At 36.6% G+C, this 22,889-nt stretch overlaps 1 protein-coding gene across 1 annotated transcript in view; it reads left to right on the forward strand.

The window, feature by feature from the left end:
• CNGB3 (cyclic nucleotide gated channel subunit beta 3) overlaps positions 1–22,889 on the forward strand; it is a 218,399-nt gene that overhangs the window by 113,137 nt on the left and 82,373 nt on the right. The window contains exons 9-10 of the mRNA XM_004370790.2: positions 3,348–3,412; positions 5,239–5,361. Coding sequence (XP_004370847.1) covers positions 3,348–3,412; positions 5,239–5,361 — 188 coding nt within the window. The remainder of the gene's footprint in view (positions 1–3,347; positions 3,413–5,238; positions 5,362–22,889) is intronic.

The following is a 22,889-nucleotide window of genomic DNA, read 5'->3' on the forward strand; positions in this document are numbered from 1 at the left end:
CTCTAAGTTAACTTACATATCTGAAATTCAGTAATTCTAGAAAAATGCAAACATTTTTGCATCAAAAGAAATTTACCTACTTGAGTAAAAACTAAATGTCTATCCAGAGGAACTAAAAACTAAATTAATTGTGATACATTCACATAATAGAATACTTTGTAGCTTTAAAAAAACAAAAGAGGAAGTTTTCTATGTGGATATAGAGAAACCTCCAAAACAAACTGATAACTAAAAAAAAAATTTGTTACAGAAAATTCTAACTTTTGTGTAACAGAAAGGAAAAAATATCCTATTTTCCTGTATTTACTTAAACAATGAAAAACTGCAAAAAACTAAAGTGGTTACCTGAAGAAGGAAGTGGGGGTTGGGGAGTAAGAAGGAAAAGTGGGATGTATAGGGACAGAAGTAGTAGCAAGACTTTTTAAAGTATATATTTTTTATTGTTATTTAAATATGTGAATGTATTGCATATTCAAAAGAATTCTAAGACATAAATGTTTTATAACTCATAGCTCCATTTGGTACCTAGAAAGAATCTCAGGAGAACTAGAATTTGAAATTTCATTTAAATCATTAACAACAGTAATAGCAATAATATCTTGTATTTCCAAAGACAGCCTTAAAAAAGGACACTAATGAATCTATAAAGTTTAGGTGATTATCTCTTCTGCAGTCTTGGGAAGACAAGACAGTAAACCGGTGACACTGGTGAATCCTGACAATAACAGCAACAACAACAATAATAATAACAGCAGCAACAATAGTTGCCATCTAGTTGACTCTGACTCACGGTGATTCTATGTGTGGCAGAGTGTGTTCCATAGGGTTTTCAATAATTTTTCAGAAAAAGATTGCCAAACCTTTCTTCCTAGGAGCATCTGAGTGAACTGGTACCTCCAACCTTTCAGTTAGCAACCAAGCATGTTAACTGTTTGCACCACCCAGGAACATCCACAACAATAGCAACAATGGGTAACTGTTGCTAAAACTTCAGATTCTTTAACTTGCTTATTCCTCCCAGCAACTTCATTTAAGAGATGAGAAAATAGAAATCGTCCGGTAAAAAAAATCTGTCCAGGCTCAAGCTGCTGGTGAGTGACAGTATCTGCATTCTATCGCGTATTTATCCACTCCAAATTCTTTACTAACATGAATTTGGCAGATACGTGTCACATTGAAAGGGCTTTCCTTCCATGCCTCTGATTTTGCCAAGTCAGGAGGGACCTTACCTATATGCCCAGACATCCAAGCAACTCTGAAGACTTCTGGTTTGACTATGGAATGTGGGTCTAGATAGAGGCAGAGCATAATGTTCCGAGCAGTTTAGTGGCCAGTCCACCTCCCATCAAATTTCTAGCCTTACCTGGAAGTTTTCAGGAGATCTCTTCTCAGAGATAACGTCAAGCAAGACCCAGGTTCTTATGAATTGGGGAGTTGGTCTGACATTTTAATAACAGTTTGTAAAATGCCAGCTATTCACACCCCCATTTCTGTATCCCTGTGGTGTCCAAAGGAGTCCCTGAGTGTTGCAAGTGGTTAGCAAATTTGGCTGCTAGCCAACAGGTTGGAGGTTTGAGTCCACCCAGAGGTTCCTCAGAAGAAAGGCCTGATGATCTCCTTCTGAAAAATCAACCATTGAAAGCCCTGTGGAACACAGTTCTACTCTGACACACACGGAGTAACCATGAGTTGGAATCAACTTGATGGCAACTGTTTTTGTTTTGTTTTGTTTTTTATGGTGTCCAAAACCTATTTGCCAGTATTTTTCTTAAAATATAGGATATTCTGAAAGTCAAAATTGATCTTTTCATAGCCCCTAAATCAAGTCCTTTTATACGGGTGACATTTTAATGCACAATTCTCTAAGGAAAATATTTATTATTTATCTGTCTCCAAGTTATAAATGAAAAAATAAATTGGGAGTACTGAAATTCTGTTAAGGATGATAAAAAAAAAATTGGAAACAACATGGTGAGTATAACTGATGTCACTGAATTGTACATGTGAAAATTGTTGAAATACCAAATGTTTTGTTACATATATTTCACCACAATAAACTTTTTTTAAAAAAGAATATGGTAAGTTTCTCTATAGTGAACACTTAAGCAAAATTTATAAACATCCCTTCAGGCAAACTTCCATTAAGGAACACAATAAGCAATAAGCAAGTTCCCACAAATTGAAATTATCTTAATTTGAATATTTGAGGGATTTTCCCTATTCAGGAGTTTTGAAACAAAACAAGTCATTTGTGTATATTTTTAATTAAATAGTTATTACATTTATTTTTTAATTCCAAATGTTCTATTGCAGTCATATTCACATTGTATCAAATTTTGAACTACGTAATCTCTAAGATTCCTTCCATCTGTAAGATCCTATGATTCTACTTTTAATATATAGTTTAGTAGCAGATAAAACTTCTAAAGATGCAAATAATACAGCAAACCCTCACTTTTCAAAAGACAAAACTCCTAGCAACCTAAATCATTTTGGCCATGATGATAGCAAACATAGGAATAAAGCTTTATTCGTGCCAGTTAGCATACTAAGCACTTTAAATATATTAATTCATGTGAGCACACAACCTCTTTAGGAGGCATGTTTTCTTATTATCCACATTTTCCAAATGAGGAAACCAAGATACAGGAAGGTTACGTGACTTTTCCAGGGTCACACAGTTAGTAAGTGGCAGAGCTGTAATTGCCATTTGGCTCTTAATTTCAAGCTCTTACCCCTAAATTATATTTCTCATACAATGAAAGAGGAAGTGGGAGGTGGGAGTGTAAGTAGGGAGTAATAGGAAAAGACGTTGAGAAAAATAGGAACTCTGTTTAGATTAGGTGTATATAGAGTCATTGTATCTCTGAACAATGTAAAAAACAGCTAACCTATACAAATACTTACTGGGCTTTAAATTATGTTGAAATAAATATAGATCTAATGCAAATTGCAACAAGGCTTAATACCTATTTATGGCTTCAATGTGCTATATTATACTTTTCTTGTTTTACTTTTGTTTGGGAGAGCTTGATTTTAATTATTATAAAATAAAGTTCTACTACATGCTTAAAAAAAAGAAATGTTTTTAAGTCTGATTTTCAATTAGCATTACAAACAATACTGTAACTAGGGGGTAAAAATAAAATAAAGCAAGAAGCTCTGGAAATTTGCCACTATGCTAAAATGAATGGCCCAGAGGAAAATACCACTAAACAGGTCCTGGACTTCAAAAAAAAGATATATGAATAAAATTATTTTCAGTAGCATATAAAATTTACTTTACATAGTGTTATTTAAATAAGACTAATATGCTTTTGGATTTCTTTTGCTTGTTTTCTGCATAGTACACCTCATTTTTTGAGTTTAATCACCACCTAGAGTCTATAATGGACAAGGCATACATCTACAGGTAAAATATAACTCATTATAATGGGGGGGGTGAAAGGAGAGAAGCAAAGATATAGCATTTTTAGGCACATTTGGGGGGAATGTGACTGCCTCTTCAAGAAAAATGGACAATTTCAGAATTTTTGGCTATATAAAACATAGGGTTATGTTCTAAGACTGATTTGGATACCTTTTTTAAAATATTTTATTGTGTTTTTGGTGAAGGTTTGCACAGTAATTTAGGTTCTCATTCAACAATCTCTCCACAAATGGTTCAGTGACGTTCATTACATTCTTCACAATGCATGAACGTTCTCATTATTTCCATTCTGGTTGTTCTGTTTCCATTAATCTATTTTCCCTGCCCTCTTATCCTCTTATCTTTGTTTTAAGGTAATTGTTGACCATTTAGTCTCATATAGGTGTTTTTTTTTAAAAGAAGCACAGTACTTAACGGGTGATAATCATTATTTTGTAAGCCAATTTGTTATTTAGCCACAAGGTGATCTCAAGATTTAGTTTTGGTTCAGGATTTGAAGAGCTTCTCAGGGCAATAGTCTCAGGAAGTCCTCTAGTCTCAACCAGTCCAGTAAGTCTGTTCCTGTTTGTTTGTTTGTTTGTTTTTAGGAATTTGAGGTTCTGTTCCATATTTTTCTCTATCAGGGTCCATCTGTTGCGGCCCTAATTAGAACGATTGGTATTGGTAGCCAGACACCATTTGGTTCTTCTGGTGTCAGGGTAGATGAGGCCATGGTTCAGGTAGACAATTCGTCCTATAGACTAGTTTCTTCCTTGAGTCTTCGGTTTCCTTCTTTCTCTTTTGATCCAGATGGGTAGATACCAATAGTTGTAGATTTGGATACTTTTTAAGTGAGATGAAAGTATAAAAATCATATTAGATTTAGAGGAATATAAAAAAAAAAAAAAAAACCATTTCTGTCAAGTCAATTCCAACCCATAGCAACCCTATAGGACAGAGTAGAACTGCCCCATAGGGTTTCCAAGGAGTGGCTGGTGGATTCGAACTACCAGCCTTTTGATTAGCAGCTGAGGTCTTAACCACTGAGCCACCAGGGCTCCTAGATGAATACAGAACTAAAATGAAAATAGAACTTATTACCTACTTCAGTCAGAACAAGTAGAGAAACATGTCCTTTCACAAGTAGATTTTACATCTGTCTCATCATAATTTATCCCTAACCTGAAGCTCATCCATTTGCTGTTCTGAACTTCACTTGCACAGAGACCTTTAGTCAGGCTTAATCGTAGCATAAAGCCCATAAGCTTTTCAGAGATACCCATCTGAATCAGTGTGGCATATTTTATGGGACTTGAACTAAAAAGGGGACCCTTGAGGACATGTCTTTCATGGAGTTGACTCACACCATCTGTGAAAAGAGAAGATATATCTTTTTTTTTTTTTTACACTCTTGTCAGTCCCAGTCAAGACACTGTAGTCTGAAAACATGCAATGACACCATCATTTTATACAGCACTAATTAGAGCTAAAGAGCCCTGGTAGCACAGTAGTTGAGCACTTGGCTGCTAACCCAAAGGTCAGCAGTATGAACCCACTAGCCACTGTATGAGAGAAAGATGTGGCAATCTGCTTCCTTAAAGATTTACCACTTTGGAAACCCTGTGGGGCAGTTCTACTCTGTCCTATACGGTCACTATGAGTCACAATCGACTTGACGGCAATGGGTTTGGTTTTTTTGAATGAGAGCTAACAGTTCTCAGTCTAAAGCAAGGGGGTTCGATGGAGACTTTAAGGAAAAGAAAATGTTAAAACAGACTGCATTCCAGGAATAACCTGAGTCCTTACTTTGCCTTTATTATCTTTGACAGGGTCATTCGAACAACTGGATACTTGCTGTTTATTCTGCACATTAATACCTGTATTTATTACTGGGCTTCAAACTATGAAGGAATTGGCACCACTAAGTGGGTTTATAATGGTGAAGGAAATAAGTAAGTTTTAATTTTAAAAAAATTTTTTTTGTTGATTCTTCTTAACGTTTTGTTTCAGTGTAAAGGTTTTCTTAAGCCAGTGTTTTTCCAACGGCAAGTCACAACCCACTGTTGTCGTGTGCCGTCGAATTGATGCTGGCTCATAATGACACTACAGGACAGAGTAGAACTATCCCATAGGGTTTCCTAGGCTGTAATCTTTATGGGAGCAGATGGCCAGGTCTTTTCTCCCATGGAGCATCTGGTGAGTTTGAACAGCTGACCTTTAGGTTTGCTACCAAGTGCTTATCCGCTGTGCTACTAGGGCTCCTTCACAATCCATTAAACCAACCAAAACCAAACCCATTGCCATTGAGTCGAATTCTGACTCACTGCGACCCTATAGGACAGAGTAGAATTGCCCCATAGGGTTTCCAAGGCTGTAAATCTTTACAGAAGCAGACTGCTGCATCTTTCTCCCAAGGAGCAGTTAGTGGGTTCGACCCATTGATCTTTTGGTTAGCAGACGAGTGCTCAACCACTGTGCCACGAGGGCTCCTTTGCAACCTATTAGTGGATGGTAAAAACTATTTAGTAAGTCAGTATATTTTTTAGTGAAAGAGGGTAGAGTAGAATAGAATAGAAAATATCAGAGTTCATCATACACAGTACTGGTAAGTATTGTTTCATGAAACATTTATTCCAGGTGTGTGTGTGTGTGTGTGTATCCTGGGTTGTCCTGTGAAGCACATTTCTCACTCTGGGCATGATCAAAAAAGTTTGAAAGTCTCTGCTTTACACAACTGAGTGGTAAGATAACTTTTAATAATGCCAGTGCTGATTACTAGTAATGAACAATGTTAATTATTTGGAGGGCAGGTGCAGTGGCTAATTAGTTTACCACTGAAGGGTTTTATGGGTTTATGAGTCAGCTATAACCACTAACTCAATTAAACACTTAAAGAGTAACAAGGATCATAAACTAAACTTGACAATTAGGTATGCAAGTGTCCCAGGAATAAAAGAGATCATTTGAAAATTTTAATGCAATAGAATCAGGACTCAGTAATGGCAAGATTCCACTGGGTTATTTAATAGTGAAATTTCCTTCTGTTAGATACAAGGGCCTAGCATAAACTAGACTTCACTAACTTTCTCCTCCAATGAAATGACATTGAGCATATTATAAGGTAATGTCCTTACTGGAAAAGAAAAGGTACCAGCGTTACTTTGAAGGGAAACTCAGGGCAGTCTTGGGAAAGAGAGCAATTATAGGACAGAGCAAACAGACTTAAAATACCTTACAAAATTATACACTACCTAGAGTGAATTGGATGTGTGAGAGAGATCATAACAACATTTCTGGAATTTTAACCAGAACTGATTTTAAAGTCAAAAAGACCTATTTATGAGAAAAAAAAAAAAAGAAAAAGAAAATCTATTCCTGGAAAGTTTGTAACCAAACCTGTAAATAATTTCCTTTAGAATGTGGATTCATTTAATTAAAGTATGTATTTAGTTCAATAAAAATAACTAATTTGGATAGAAAATGAGTGAGATCTCACTACATTAAATATTGCCTAAATGTGAGCATGTAATTCAACATTATTAGGTGCCTGTTTCTATTTAATCCCTGAATCCAGAGACATAGCCATTTTTATCAGATTAGCAAATCAATATAGGGTTGCATCATAATGCTTTCCAGAAAAAGTGGGCTATTAATCTTTTCACACTGGATGCCTCTTTGCAGTTTCTAGGGATCTATCTTATTCCCAGTGTCTAGAGCATTGCTAAATATATAATGTTGTTGTATGCCATCGAGTTGATTTTCGACTCATAGTGACCCCATGTGACAAAGTAGAACTGCCCCATAGGGTTTTCTAGGCTGTAATCTTTACAGGAGGAAATCATCAAATCTTTCTCCTGCAGAGCTGCTGGGTGGGTTCGAATCACCAACTTTTCAGTTAGCAGCCAAGCAATTAACCATTGCACCACCAGGGCTCCTTAAATGTAGACAGATTAGATAAACAGATACATTAAAAACACAAACAAACAAACATACTTGTTGCCATGGAGTCTATTCCAACTCATAGAGACCTATAGAACAGAGGAGAACTGCCCCATAGGGTTTCCAAGGAGCAGCTGGTGGATTCAAACTGCCGAACTTTTGTTTAGCAGCCGAGCTCTTAACACTACACCACAAAGGGTCTGGTAGATACATAGATGCATAGAGACAGAGAAAGAGACTTAGATATAATAGACCCTCAAAATATGTTATGTGTTTGAGTAAGGCAGGAAGAAAGAGAGGGAGGGAGAGGAAGAAAGAAAAGAAAGAAATCTTAGCTTCAACCCATAAAAAACTTAAAAGAGTGCTTGTATTTTAGAATTCTGATTCCAGCTATATCTCAGATCAAATATATTCACTAAAATACAAGATAAATTGCTTGTTGTAAATTTTGCTATAAAATTACTCACTGTAATACTTATTATAATATAAATTGCTGGTAAATTACAATTAAAATAGCGTTCAGTGATTCCTAAATTCTCTAGAAAATAAGAAGCTTCTCCAAAGGCAAAACTAAGTACTGAAGCTGGAGGTAAAGTAGGACATGAGCAGACATAACTACTAAAGAACAAAAATAAGAAGGATAACTTCTTAATCAGAAAAAAAAAAAAAGAATAAGAACATTTTAAAAGAGGCGGAGCCAACATGGCACTATAGACAAAAGCACCATGCCATCCCTCCATAGCAAAGACCCGAAAAACTAAGTAAACAGAGACAAATGTAAATCATGCAACCCTAAGTATCAAATGAAGAGATAAAGAACTCAACCAAGCACCAAATGGACTAAGAAATTTACAGAGAACAGAGAGGGAGGAGAGTTACGAGCTGAGGTCCACTATCAGCTAATGCAGCACAGATCCACCATCTTGGACTCCTGTTAGAGATCAGTGGACAGGGAGTACAGAAAAGCAAATTCACAGAGCTCTTAGCAGGAGACAAAGCACCTGGTAACCAGAAAGACAAGCTTTCCCACCCCCCACCCTGCCTCCCCCTACTTGACTTTTGCCACTTCCAGGCTGGCTGAACCATGGCTTCCCAGTGGACCAATTTGCTGCTTCCTAGAGGACTGATCCTCCACTTCCCAGCAGGCCACAGCACAGGATGCACCAGTTCTGTGCCACACGGATTCGCACCACCCACACTGGCCAGCTTCTTCACTGCCATTTCTTTGTTGCTGGCGTTGCTTTTTTTGGTTTCTTCCCTGCCTCTCACCTCCTCCTCCTCCTTTCTTTCAAACACCTGACTTTATGTTCCATTTTTACTTCTTCTTGACAGACTGTGAAGCACTGCTCAGCTGGGGAACTGTTCCCCGGTCCGCACAGCCACATTGGTGGGATCCCTGGGGGCTTTTTTGTTTGTTTTAGCTTTCTTTTTTCCTTTTTATCTTCCTTCATTGCTCGGTTATTCATCTCTTTCTTCTTACCTTCTTTTCCCGTCTCCTAAATACCTGGTGCTGTATATCATCTCCATCCATTCTAGCCAGACTGTACTGTGCAGCTTGGGAGCCACTTCCCCGGTCTGTGCAGCCTCACCAGTGGGATCCCTGGGAGCAATTTATCTTTAATTTTCATTTTTTTACTATATTTTTATTTTTGTTTTTCTTCATTTCTCAGTTTCTTGTCTCTCCACTTCAAGTGTAAGCTCCCTCAACAATTTTTTTTTTGTTTTGTTTTGCTCCTGTTTCTCTCTCTCTCATCTTTTCCTTACCTAACCTAGCTCCACATATCATAATCTCCTTTTCCCCCTCATTCCTGCCTATCTGCACCACGTGCTGAACATTGCACTTCCAAGCAGAATGGTCACAGCCTACCAGAACCTGCCCTGAAATGAGCCCCAGCTCACATTGTCAACCCCAGTATGTTCCACAAACAACACATCCCAGAAACTCACCTTCACCTGGATCTGCCCTGCTGCATCATAGCTGAGTGATTGGCTTTTCCCATTGGACAAGGAGGTGAAAAATATCGTGTCCACAAATGAGGAAACAACAAAGAGCATACAGCCCACCTGCTCAGACATAACCAAATAAAACAAAAAAGCAGGACAAAACAAACAAATCTACAATCAATAAATGAAGAAATTACTGAATGTTCAAAAGACAACAGAAAATATCAAAACATATGAAAAAAAGGAAAGAATGGTTCCAGTAGAAGTCCAAAATAAAACACCAGATGACTTTCCAGTAGAAGAAAAGCACTAAAACTACCTGATAGGGAATTCAAATCTCTAATATTCTGAGCTATCCAAGAGTTGAAGCAAAAAGCAGGCAAAAATGAGGAAAAATAGACAAATTCATGGAAAAGGCAGACAAAATCATAGAAAAAAAAAAAAGACCAAAAAAAGGAAGAATTTAGGAAAATAATACAGGAACAAAATGCCAAAATAAATTCACACGTAGAAATCAGACAAAACAACAATTAGATATCCAAAAGATAAACAACAAGATTTTGGAAACGGACAGTGTTGTAGAAGGGCTGAAGAACAGGTTTGAAACAAGGGAAGACAGGATCAGCGAAACTGAAGACAAACACTTGGGTACACTTTCTTTGAGGAAAAATCAGAAAAAAAGAATGAAGAAACTCTGAGAATTATGTGGGATACAATCAAAAGCAAAAATCTGCAAGGGATCAGAGTTCCAGAACAGGGTGAGAAAATGGAAAACACAGAGAGGATTATTGAAGAACAGCTGACAGAAAACTTCCCTAATATCATCAAGGATTAAAAGCTGACCATTCAAGAAGCCTAAAGAATTCCATATAAGACAGACCCCAAAAGAAAATCATCAAGGCATATCATAATCACACTCGCCAAAACCAAAGACAAAGAAAGAATTCTGAGAACAGCTCGAGAAAAACAAAAAGTCACGTACAGAGGTAAAACAATAAGACTAAGTTCTGATGAATCGGCAAAAACCATGCAAGCAAGAAGGCAATGGGATGACATATATAAAACCTTAAAAGAAAAAAATTGCCAACAAGAATAATGTATCCTGCAAAACTCTCATTCATCTGTGATGGTGAAATTAGGACATTTCCAGATAAACCGAAATTAAGGGAATATGTAAAAACCAAACTAAACTTACAAGAATTATTAACGAGAGTCCTTCAGTTTGAGAACAAACAGCATCAGATGACAGCCTGAATTTAGGAAACAAGATAGCACCAGCCAGATTCCGCCCTAGGAAATGAACTCTCAAGGAATGTTCAAAACCACAAGATTTACAACAGGGAACAAGACTGGTTAATCTGTAAATGACAACAACATCATAACAATAAAAGGGGGAATAAATGACATAAGCACAGAACTTTCTAATAGAGAGAAAGGTAAGGCGATACTGAGTAATAATAGACTGGTTCAAACTTAGGAAGATAAGCGTAAATTTCAAGTAACCACAAAGAAAGTTAACAAACCTACTCATCAAAATGAAGACGAAAAACATAAAGTCTCAGTAAAAGCAACATCTACAAAAAAAAAGAAATGAAAAAAAATCCACGAACAAAAGGAATTAAACACAGGAGAGTAAGAGGAACAAAAAAAACATCAGCACCACAAAAAAAGCACCACAAAATGACAGCAATAAACTCACACCTATCAATAATTACACTGAATGTAAATGGCATAAATGGACCCATAAAGAGACAAAGAGTGACAGAATGTATTAAAAAACAGGATGTATCAATATGCTATCTACAAGAGACACACTTTAGAAATGAAGACATTAATTTATTAAAAATCAAAGAATGGAAAAAAATATATCAAGAAAATAGCCAACAAAAGAGAGCTGGAGTAGCAATACTAATTTCAGATAAAATGGACTTTAAAACAAAATCCACCATAAAAGACAAAGAAGGGCACTATATCATGATTAAAGGGATGATGCAGGATGAAGACATGACTATAATAAATATCTACACACCCAATGACAGGGCTCCAAAATACATAAAACAAACTCTAATAGCACTGAAAAGAGAAATTGACAGTTCCACTATAATAATAGGAGCCTTCAGCACACCACTCTTGGTAAAGGACAGAACATCTAGAAAGAAACTCAGTAAACATACAGAAGGTCTAAAGGCCACAATCAGCCAACTTGACCTGATAGACATATATAGAACACTCCACCCAACAGCTGCAAAGTACACATTCTCTTCCAACAGACATGGAAAGTTCTCCAGAATAGACCACATATTAGGCCACAAGGCAATCCTCAACGAAATCCAAAACACTGATATGATACAAACTTTCTTCTCTGATCACAATGCCATCAAGGTAGAAATTAACAATAGGAAGAGCAAGGGAAAAAATCAATTACATGGAAACTGAATTACATCCTGCTTAAAGACTACTACATAATAGAAGAAATCAAAGATGGAATCAAAAAATTCCTAGAATCAAATGAGAATGTAAACACGTCATACAAAACCTTTGGGACACAGCAAAGGCAGTGCTCAGAGGTCAATTTATAGCAATAAATGTACACAGCAAAAAAGAAGAAAGGAACAAAATGAAAACATTAGCTACACAACTCAAACAAATAGAAAGAGAACAGCAAAACAAGCCTACAGCCACCAGAAGAAAGGAAACAATAAAGATCAGAGCATAAATAAATGAAATAGAGAATAGAAAAACAGTAGAAAGAATCAACAAAACCAAAAGCTGGTTCTTTGAAAGAATCGACAAACCATTGGCCAAACTGACAAAAGAAAAACAGGAGAGGACGCAAATAATCCAAATAAGAAATGAAATGGGACACACTACAACAGAGCCAACTAAAATAAAAACGATCATAACAGAGTATTATGAAAAACTATACTCCAAAAAATTTGAAAATCCAGAGGAAATGGACAAATTTCTAGAAACACACTACCTACCCAAACTATCATAAATTGAAATTGAAAATCTGAACAGAACCATAACAAGAGAAGAGACTGAAAAGGTAATAAAAAAAATGCCAACAAAAAAAAGCCGTGGCCCAGATGGCTTTACTGGAGAATTCTACCAAACATTCAGAGAAGAGGTTACACCAGTATTACTCAAATTATTTCAGGACATAGAAAAGGAAGGGATACTTCCAAATTCATTCTATGAAGCCAGCATAACCCTAATACTAAAATCAGGCAAAGATACCACAAAAAAAGAAAATCACAGACCAATATCTCTCATGAATATAGATGCAAAAATTCTCAACAAGATTCTAACCAATAGAATCCAATGTCATATGAAAAAAATAAAATACCACAACCAAGTAGGAGTCATACCAGGTATGCACAGATTGTTCAACATTAGAAAATCAATGTAATCCACCACATAAATAAAAGGAAAGAAAAGAATCACATGATCATCCCAATCGACACGTAAAAGGCATTTGACAAAGTCCAACACCCATTCCTGATAAAAACTCTCAATAAAATAGGTATAGAAGGGAAATTCCTCAACATAATAAAGGGCATCTATACAAAACCAACAGCCAACATCATTCGTAATGGAGAGAAGTTGAAAACATTCCCCTTGAGAACAGGAACAAGACAAAGATGTCCTTTATCACCACTCCTATTTAACACTGTGCTTGAAGACCTAGCTAGAGCAATAAGACAAGAAAAAGAAATAAAGGGCATACAAATTGGTAATGAAGAAGTTAAACTGTCCCTATTTGCAGATGGTATGATACTATGTATAGAAAACCCAAAAGACTCCATGAGAAAACTACTGGAACTAACAGAAAGATTTAGCAGAGTAGCAGGGAACAAGATAAACATATACAAATCAGTTGGATTCCTATTCACCAACAAAGAGAACGACGAAAAGGAAATCCGGAAAACAATACCATTTATAAAAAAAAAACTTAGTAATAAATCTAGGGATGTAAAAGATCTATACAAAGAAAACTACAAAACACTACTGCAAAAAACCCAAAGGGATCTACAATAAACGGAAAAACATACCATCCTCATGGATAGGTAGACTCAACATTGTAAAAATGACAATCCTACCCAAAGCAATTTACAAATACAATGCAATCCTGATCCAAATACCAACAACATTCTTTAAAGAGATGGAAAACTAATCATTAGCTTTTGATAGAAAGGGAAGAAGCCCTGGATAAGTAAAGCATTATTGAAGAAGAATAAAGTAGGAGGACTCTCACTACCTGACCTCAGAACCTACTCTACAGCTACGGTAGTCAAAACAGCCTGGTACTGGTACGACAGATACATTGACTAATGGAACAGAATCAAGAACCCAGGTGTAAATCCATTCATCAACGGTCACCTGATATTTGACAAGGGCCCAAAGTCCATCAAATGGAAAAAGACAGTCTTTTTAGCAAATGGTGCTGGCAAAATTGGAAGTCCATCTGCAAAAAAATGAAACAGGACCCATACTTCACACCATATTCAAAAACTAATTCAAAATGGATCAAAGACCTTAATATAAAACCAAAAACTATAAAGATTATAGAAGAAAAAAATAGGATCAACTCTAGAAAGCAATACACGGCATTAACAGGATACAAACCATAACTAACAACATACAAACTCCAGAAGATAAGTGGGGTCTTCTAAAAATTAAACACTTATGCTCATCAAAAGACTTCATCAAAAGGGTAAAAAAAGAACCTACAGACTGAGGAAGAATTTTTGGCTATTACAAATCTGACAAAGGTCTAATATCTAAAATCTAGACAAAAATCCAACATCTCTACAACAAAAAGACAAATAATCCAGTTAAAAAATGGGCAAAGGAAATGAACAGACACTTCACCAAAGAAGACATTTAAGCAGCTAACAGACACATGAGGAAATGCTTGTGATCACTAGCCATTAGAGAAATGCAAATTAAAACCACAATGAGATACCATCTTATCCTGGCATTACTGGCATGAATCAGAAAATAACAAATGTTGGAGAGGCTGCAGGTAGATTGGAATTCTTTTGCACTGCTGGTGGGAATACAAAATGGTATAACCATTTTGGAAAACAATATGGCACTTCCTTAGAAAGTTAGAAATAGAAATACCATATGATCCAGCAATCCCACTCCTAGGAATATATCCTAGAGAAATAAGAGCCGTCACATGAATAGACATATGCACACCCATGTTCACTGCAGCATTGTTCACAATAGCAAAAAGATAGAATAACCTAGATGCCCATCAACAGATGAATGGATAAACAAACTATGATGCATACACACAATGGAATACTATGCAATGATAAAGAACAATGATCAATCTGTGAAGCATCTCACAACATGGATGAATCTGAAGGGCATTATGCTGAGTGAAATAAGTCAATCACCAAAGGACAAATATTGTATGAGACCACTACTGTAAAAACTCATGAAAAGGTTTACACACAAAAAGAAACAATCTTTGATAGTTACGAGGGAGGGGAGGGATGGGGTGGAAAAACACTAAATAGACAATAGATAAGTGGAAACTTTGGTGAAGGGTAAGACAGTACACAGTACTGGGGAAGCCAGTACAGCTTGTTCAGGGTAAGGTCATGGAAGCTCCATGGACAAATCCAAACTCCCTTAGGGACCGAATTACTGGGCTGCGGGTTGTAGGGACCATGATCTCAAGAAACATCTAGCTCAATTGGCATAACATAGTTTATAAAGAAAATGTTCTACATTCTACCTTGGTGAGTAACGTCTGGGTTCTTAAAAGCCTATGAGCAGACATCTAAGATATTCCACTGGTCTCACCCCCTCAGGAGTAAGGAAAAATGAAGAAAACTGAAGACACAAGGGAAAGATTAGTCCAAAGGACTAATAGACCACAACTACCACAACCTCAACCAAACTGAGTCCAGTACAATTAAGTGGTGCCCGTCTACCACCACTGACTGCTCTGACAGGGATCACAATAGAGGGTCCCAGACAGAGGTGGAGAAAAATGTAAAACAAAATTCTAACTCAAAAAAAAAAAGACCAGACTTACTGGCCTGAGAGAGACTGGAGAAACCCTGAGAGTAGGGCCCCCAGACCCTTCTAGCTCAGTAATGAAGTAGTCACTCCAGAGGTTCTCCTTTTAGCCAAAGATTAGACAGACCCATAGGACAAAATGAGACTAAAGGGGAACACCAGCCCAGGGGCAAGGACTAGAAGGCAGGAGAGGACAGGAAAGCTGGTAATAGGGAACCCAAAGTCGAGAAGGGAGAGTACTAACATGTACTGGGGTTGTTAACCAATGTTATAAAACAATATATGTACTAACTGTTTAATGAGAAGCTAGTTTGTTCTGTAAACCTTCATCTAAAGTACAATTAAAAAAATTTTCTTTTCATTAAAAAAAAAAAAATTTAAAGAAACTGAATAAATCTGCCCCCATCCCCCACAAAAGGCAAAATTCAAGAGACATGGTTGAGGAGAAGTATAGAAAAAGCATGACAAATAGAAAGCATAAAGTAAGATGGTAGAAACAATTCAAAATATATGAATAAGCACAGTAAATTAATATGGGCTAAACTTATCAATTAAAGGAGATTTTCAATTAATATTAGTCAAAATAGACTTTAAAGTAAAAAAACATTTTAGGGAAAAAGAAGGTCGCCACATAATAATAAAAGTTTCAATTCATCACAAACATGTCCCAATTCTAAATATGCAGCTAATAAAATATAAGAATTCAAACAAATTCATCAGGCAAAAATTATTAGAATGAGGAGAAATTGACAAATATACCATCAAAGTGGGAGATGTCAACACACAATTATTGAAAGGTCAAGCAACCAAAAAAATTAGTAATGATATAAAAGATTTGAGAACCCAATTAACAAGCTTGATTTAATGGATAATGTCTTAGTTTCTTAGTGCTGCTATAACAGAAATACCACAAGTGGGTGGCTTTAATGAATAGAAATTTATTTTCTTACAGTTTAGGGAGAAAGGGATAGTAATCTACTTCCAAAAAATCAACCAATGAAAACCCTATGGATCAAAACCCTCTTTGTGCAGGGGGTGGCCATGAGTCAGGAGCAGCTAACAACAACAGAATTAGAAACAACCCATTCTTCTTACTCACTCGTGAAATACAAAAATGACTATTTTTTTAGGCCAAAAAACAAATTTCAATACATTTCATAGAACTGTAGTATCATACAGCCCATATTTTCTAATAATGGGGATGAACATTATCCCATTGGCCCTGTTCTGCTCGTTTGGGGCATTCTCACTCACAACCAAAGCTCCCATAACAGTGTTGCCAATTGTCAGGGATGCAGGTTGCCTTACCTGAAGAAAGAAAATGCTTTTAAAAACAACATTTCTACATTTATTTTAGGTAATTTGCATAAGACAATTGTTAATATAATTACATTTTCATCACAATTTTTAATCATCACCTGCTCCTCCTATTGCTTCATATTACCCTTTGACCTTGTAAACCAAGTTTTTGTAACACTTTTTACCTAAAGTGTTTTTTACTTAGCCCTTGTGATGGTCTGTAATGACCTATAAATTGAAGGTCATTTATGAAGGCCATTGGATTCGTAAACTTTGCCCTAGTTAGAATTAGCAGCAGATTGTGGGGAATAAGTAGAGTGTTGTGAATATTTAAAATCAGTCAAGTTTATTATTGTTCCATGAAACTTTCACCACCATAACAATGTCAATTGATTTCAATAGAAGGCAAGAAGGCTTTTTCATTTATACAGAGTGGATGATATCCTGTGAAATTTGACAAAAAATAAGAATGTTTAGGAAAACACACAAATAAGTAATTAAGGTTACTTGGATATTCAGAAATGTCCCCAATGTATTTATTTTCTGATAAAAATCTCCAATGTGCACAAGCCTCTTAACACATTCCTGACCCTAATCCCTAATGCATAGGTTCTTGGAGGAAACAGTAGAAGAGGCTGCCATGGGAATTCTGACTTTAGATGGGATAAGAAAGAAGTCAGAATTACTATACCTTAGTGCTAGGGGAATTTAGGATAATCTATACCTTTCATTTTCTAGGTGAAGATGAAGAGATCTAGGTATATAAAGGCATTTACTCAGGGTCCCCTAGATACCTGAGTTCAGACACTGCCAAAAGAAAAAAGAATAATGGTCTTTACACTACAATGTCTGGGAGGACACCCTTGGGATATAACAAGAACACACCATAGCAACGAGTTCAGTGGACCAGAAGAGAGATGGAGGGCACATGACAGTATGACAGGGAAAAGACTGGAAGGGGATTACACAGATGTGCTCGAAGCTACGGTTTTCCTATATTCTTATTTCAGTAAGTCTAGGCATGCAAAGGAGTCCCTGGAGCAAATGGTTAACATGTTCAGCTGCTAACTGAAACGTTGGAGGTTTAAGTCCACCCATGGGCACCTCAGAAGAAAGTCCTGGCAATCCAGGTACAGAAAACCAGCCATTGAAAACCCTATGAGACACAATTCTACTCTGACATACATGGGGTCACCATCAGTCATGATTGACTTGGCAGCAACTGGTTTAGGCATGCAAAACCATTCTATTCATTCATCTATGCATTCATTCATATTATTCAACAAACATTTTAGCTCATATTATGTGGTAAGCATACAAATACTGTCATCATGCAGCTTACATTCTAATAGGCCCATTCTCTCCCAAGCCCAGTGCTTCCAGTAATAAATTTGGGAGAACCTCAGACTAAGACAGATTGGGGTAGATAAGAAAGTCTACACATAAAGGTAGATATAGAATGCATAGTTTAAAGTTGTATTTCCCACTACATACCCACCATAATGGCTAAAATTAAAATGACTGACAATACCAATTGTCGAGGAAAGAACATGGAGCAACTGGATCTCTCATACATTGTTGAAGGGAATGTAAAATGGTACAACCACTTTGAAAAAAGATCTGATAGTTTCCTGTAAAATTAAATATGTACCTATCTTACAACTCAGAAATGCCAAGCCTAGACTGACCCGAGAGAAATGAAAATATATGTCCATAAAACGACTTGCACAAGAATATTCATAGAAGCACTATTCATAATAGCCCAAAACTGGAAACAGCCTCAGTATTCATCAACTGGAGACTAGATAAACAAACTGTGTTATATTCACACAGTTGATAGTACTCAGCCATAAGACAGAATGAACTACTGATACACACAACAGTAGATAAATCTCAAAATCGTTATGCTGACTGAACAAAAACCTTAGACAAAAGTGTACAGACTGTGTGATTTTATTTATGTGAAATTCTAAATAAGCAAAACTGATCTGTGGTGAAAAAAATTAGAACAGTGGTTGCCTCTGGGGCAGTAGTGGGGCAGCGATTCACTAAGAAGGGGCATGAGAGAACTTTCTGGAACAATAGTAATGTTCTGTATCTTGATAGGAGTTTGGATTACACAGGTGTATGCATTTGTCAAAATTCATAGCATAGTATACATAATATTTGTCCATTTTATTATATGCTCAAAATAAAAAACAACTATAAACAAATATTGAACTCTAGTTAAGAATATGTATTCTCAAATACTGTATTTAGGAGCAAAAGAATAATTTCTTTTGTAAGGATCAGAACAAAGCTGGTTCCTATGAGGCAGAAGTTAAAGATGTCCCAGATGTCCAACTTTTCCGAGCTGCTGTATCACTCTGTCAACTCTAACATCAACTACTCCCTCTCCTCTCAGTACTCTCCCTCCTGTCTTTGGGTCCCCTAATTCACTGCAAAGTGTCACAGAACTCAAGAACTGTATAAAGGAAGTGGATCACGTGGTTGTGAAGGCTGGCAAGTCCCAAATTCGTGGATCAGGCATAGGCTTCTCCCTGGCCCTTAGTCTCTGCCCAAAGGCACTCAGGTTTCTTACTCCATGGGCTGGAAAGCCCACTGCTTGGTCTCCTGCTGGTCTCTCCTCCCTTGGTGGTGGTGGGCTCTTCTCTCTGCTCTGGAATTGGCTCTCTTTTAAGGCAAGACTGACCAATCCCCTTGGTGGGCCACAATTAACTTATTTGCACAGCCCTGCTCAGTCACCTGTTACATGACCATGGCAAGAAAGGCCATCCTAAATAATTCATCACACCACAAGGAGAAAGCGTCTCCAAGTTACTTTGAAATGTACCCAAAAAAAGATGAATTAATGGATAGATAAATAGATATGTGACAAAGTAGGAATAATAAAATGTCAATAGGAGAATCTAGGTGGTGGGCATATGGGTGTTCACTGCAAAATTCTTTCAATTTTTTTTTTGTATGTTTGACATTTTCATAATGAAATGTTGGGGATAAGTTTCATGTCACTTTTTTTTCAGAACGAAAGGATGTCTAGCTTCACACTAATATGTTTTTTATGGTTTTATGTCAAATGTCGCTTTGTTTTAACTTGGAGTATACTTTCAGAGAGAGAGCCTGTTAGATAGTTCAGGAATTAAATCAGCCAGATAGAGAGCTTCTCCTGGAAAGATCTATCTGCCTGCGGTGTGAATATTAGAGGTGGACACACTTGACTAATTAAACTAATCCTAGAAAGATCAATGAGGCCATCTAATTAAATTACAAATCTTACCTTTGGTTGTGCATGTCTGTGTGTAAGACGTGACTGAGAAAAGAATCCCAAAATAAACCTCAAAGCATCAGGGCAGAAAACCTGCAATTAACATAGCACACTATTTAATATCTTAAGGAAAAAAAAAAAGTTGTAGGCTAACCCTTCAGATTTGAAAAATCATGCTAAAATCTCACATTTGATAGTTATTTTTTTTAATATCATAAATAAGAAAATGAGAGGGAATAATTCCTATGCTTGTTCCTGTTAGCACTACAGTGATAACATTACAGTGATCTTTGAGGGGACACTAATCCCAACACTTATAATAGAGTCAGAAGTGTGGAGAGTATAGCTCCGTTCCACTCTTCGGCAGTCAAATTGGGCTCAATAAACTTCCTTATTTTCAAAAGACTCACAGATCCAGTACCTGTGACCAAAATAAATCAGGTAATGGGAAATTATAAATTGGAATTTGAAAAGTTAAAAATGCAATCTTTAAAATGAATTTTGTACTTCTTCAAGGTGTTCTGTCTTTAATATCAAGTTCACTATAATATCATTAAGTCCAAGAAAGTCTGTTAGAAAAAAAAATTACAGAGAGGTAGTGTTTTTATTGTCTTGGCACCATGGTGTCCAAGCCTACTAAAGAATTATTTTTTCTTTTCCTATAAGCACTAGGTGGGGAAAAAAAAAAAAACCATGTCCTTCAAAAAGTACCAAGTTTCAAAATGAGTGATTTCCTTTTAGATCTGTTTGTATTTGAATATTGAATTCAACTACAGTTTGTTTCTTCCTTTAGAAACCTCAACCTCTTATTATCTGGAAGATGTGAAAATCTTAAATTATTTTTACAAAAAGAAAAAAGATCAGCTTATTTGGACTAATACACAGTTACTTAAAGTGCTATGGGTGTCTGTGGCACACCCAGGTGAGAAATAGAAGCCTTACTAGAGCACGATTCTGTAAAGGGTGATGCTCTTCTATGCTCTCTCTGGATAGTAGACCAACTAATTGGGACCCACCAAGTCTGAAAGCCTCTCTATAAGGCCCCAAAGAACTAAAGCAATGTTGAAAGAGAAGAACAAAGTAAGAGGATTCACTCTTCCTGATTTTAAAACATACCATACAGCTATAGTAATCAAAACAGCTTGCTACTGGTACAACAACAGACCAATGGATTAGAATTGAGAGTTCAGAAATAAACCCACATATCTATGGTCAACTGATTTTTGACAAGGGTGCTAAGTCCCTTTGATGGGGAAAGAAGAGTCTTTTCAATAAATGGTGCTGGGAAAATTAGACTTAAGCATGCAGAAAAATGAAACAGGAACCATGCCTCACACTATACAAAAAAACAAATTCAAAATGGATTAAGTATCAAAATGTGCAAACTAAAATCATAAAATTCTTAGAAGAAAAAGCAGAGGCAAGGCTGCCAGGTCTAGTTTTTAACAAACGGATTATCTAATATAATAACAAAAGCACAAAAAACAAAAGACAAAATAAATACCTGGAATCTCATAAAAATTAAAAACTTTCATTCATCAAAAGACTTTACCACTAACTAGATAGTAGACAACAATTGTCTTTAAGGGAAGGGAAGGACAACATACAATACAGGGGAAGTCAGCACAACTGGACTAAACCAAAAGCTAAGAAGTTTCCTGACACAACCAAACACTTTGAGAGACAGAGTAATTGGGGACCACGGTGTCAGGGGACATCTAGGTCAATTGACATAAAAAAGTTTATTAAGAAAATGTTCTGCATCCCACTTTGGTTGAGTGGTGTCTGGGTTCTTAAAAGCTTGTGAGTAGCCATCTAACATGCTTCCATTGGTCGCAACCCATCAGGAGCAAAGGAAATGAAGAACATCAAAGACACAAGGAAAATGTTAGCCCAAGAGACAAAAGGGCCACATAAAACAGAGACTCCATCAGTCTGAGACCAGAAGAACAAGATAGTGGCTGGCTACCACCAGTGACCACCCTGACAAGGAACACAACAGAGAGTCCCTGACGGAGCAGGAGACAAGTAGGGTGCAGAACTCAAATTCACATAAAAAGACCAGACTTAATGGTCTGAGACTAGAAGAGCCCCAGAAGACATGGCCTCCGGACTCTCTGTTAACCCAGAACTAAAACCATTAGTTTTCTTGGAAGTCAACTCTTCAGACAAAGATTAGACTGGACTATAAAACATAAAATAAAACTTGTGAAGAGTGTGCTTCTTAGTTCAAGTAAATACATGAGACTAAATGGGCAGCTCCTGTCTGGAGGTGTGATGAGAAGGCAGAAAGGGATAGGAGCTGGTTGAATGGACACGGGAGACATGGGTTGGGAAGGGGGAGTGTGCTGTCACATTATAGGGATTGCAACTAGGATCACATAACAATATGTGTATAAATTTTTGTATGAGAATTTAATTTAATTTAAAAAAAAAAAAGACTTTACAAAAAAAGTGAAAAGACAAGCTATTGACTGGGAGAATATCTTTGAAAACTATACATCCAACAAAAATCTAATAACCAAAATATATACAAAACTTTGACAACTTACCAACAAAAGGACAAATCACTCAGTCATAAAATGGGCAAAAGACTTGAATAGACATTTCACCAAGAGGACATTCAAATGGCCACCAACCACATGAAAAGATACTCAGTGTTATTAACCATCAGAAAGTTGCAAATCAAAAGCACAATGAGATACCATTTCACTCCAACTAGGATGGCTAATATTTAAAAAAAAGAAAAAAGAAATGTTGGCAAGGATGTGGGGAAATTGGAACGCTTATCAGTTGCTGGTGGAATGCAAAATGGTACAGCTGTTCTAGAAAACAGTGTGGCAGTTCCTCAAAAAAACTAAAAACGGAACTATCATATGACCCAGAATTCCACTCCTAGGTATACACCCAAAAGACTTGAAAGAAGAGACTCAAAGAGAGACTTATACACCAGTGTTCATTTCAGCACTATTCATAATAGCCAAAAGGTGG

The sequence above is a fragment of the Trichechus manatus genome, unplaced genomic scaffold (genome assembly GCF_000243295.1).
Source record: "Trichechus manatus latirostris isolate Lorelei unplaced genomic scaffold, TriManLat1.0 scaffold00009, whole genome shotgun sequence".
Classification (NCBI taxonomy): Eukaryota; Metazoa; Chordata; class Mammalia; order Sirenia; family Trichechidae; genus Trichechus; species Trichechus manatus.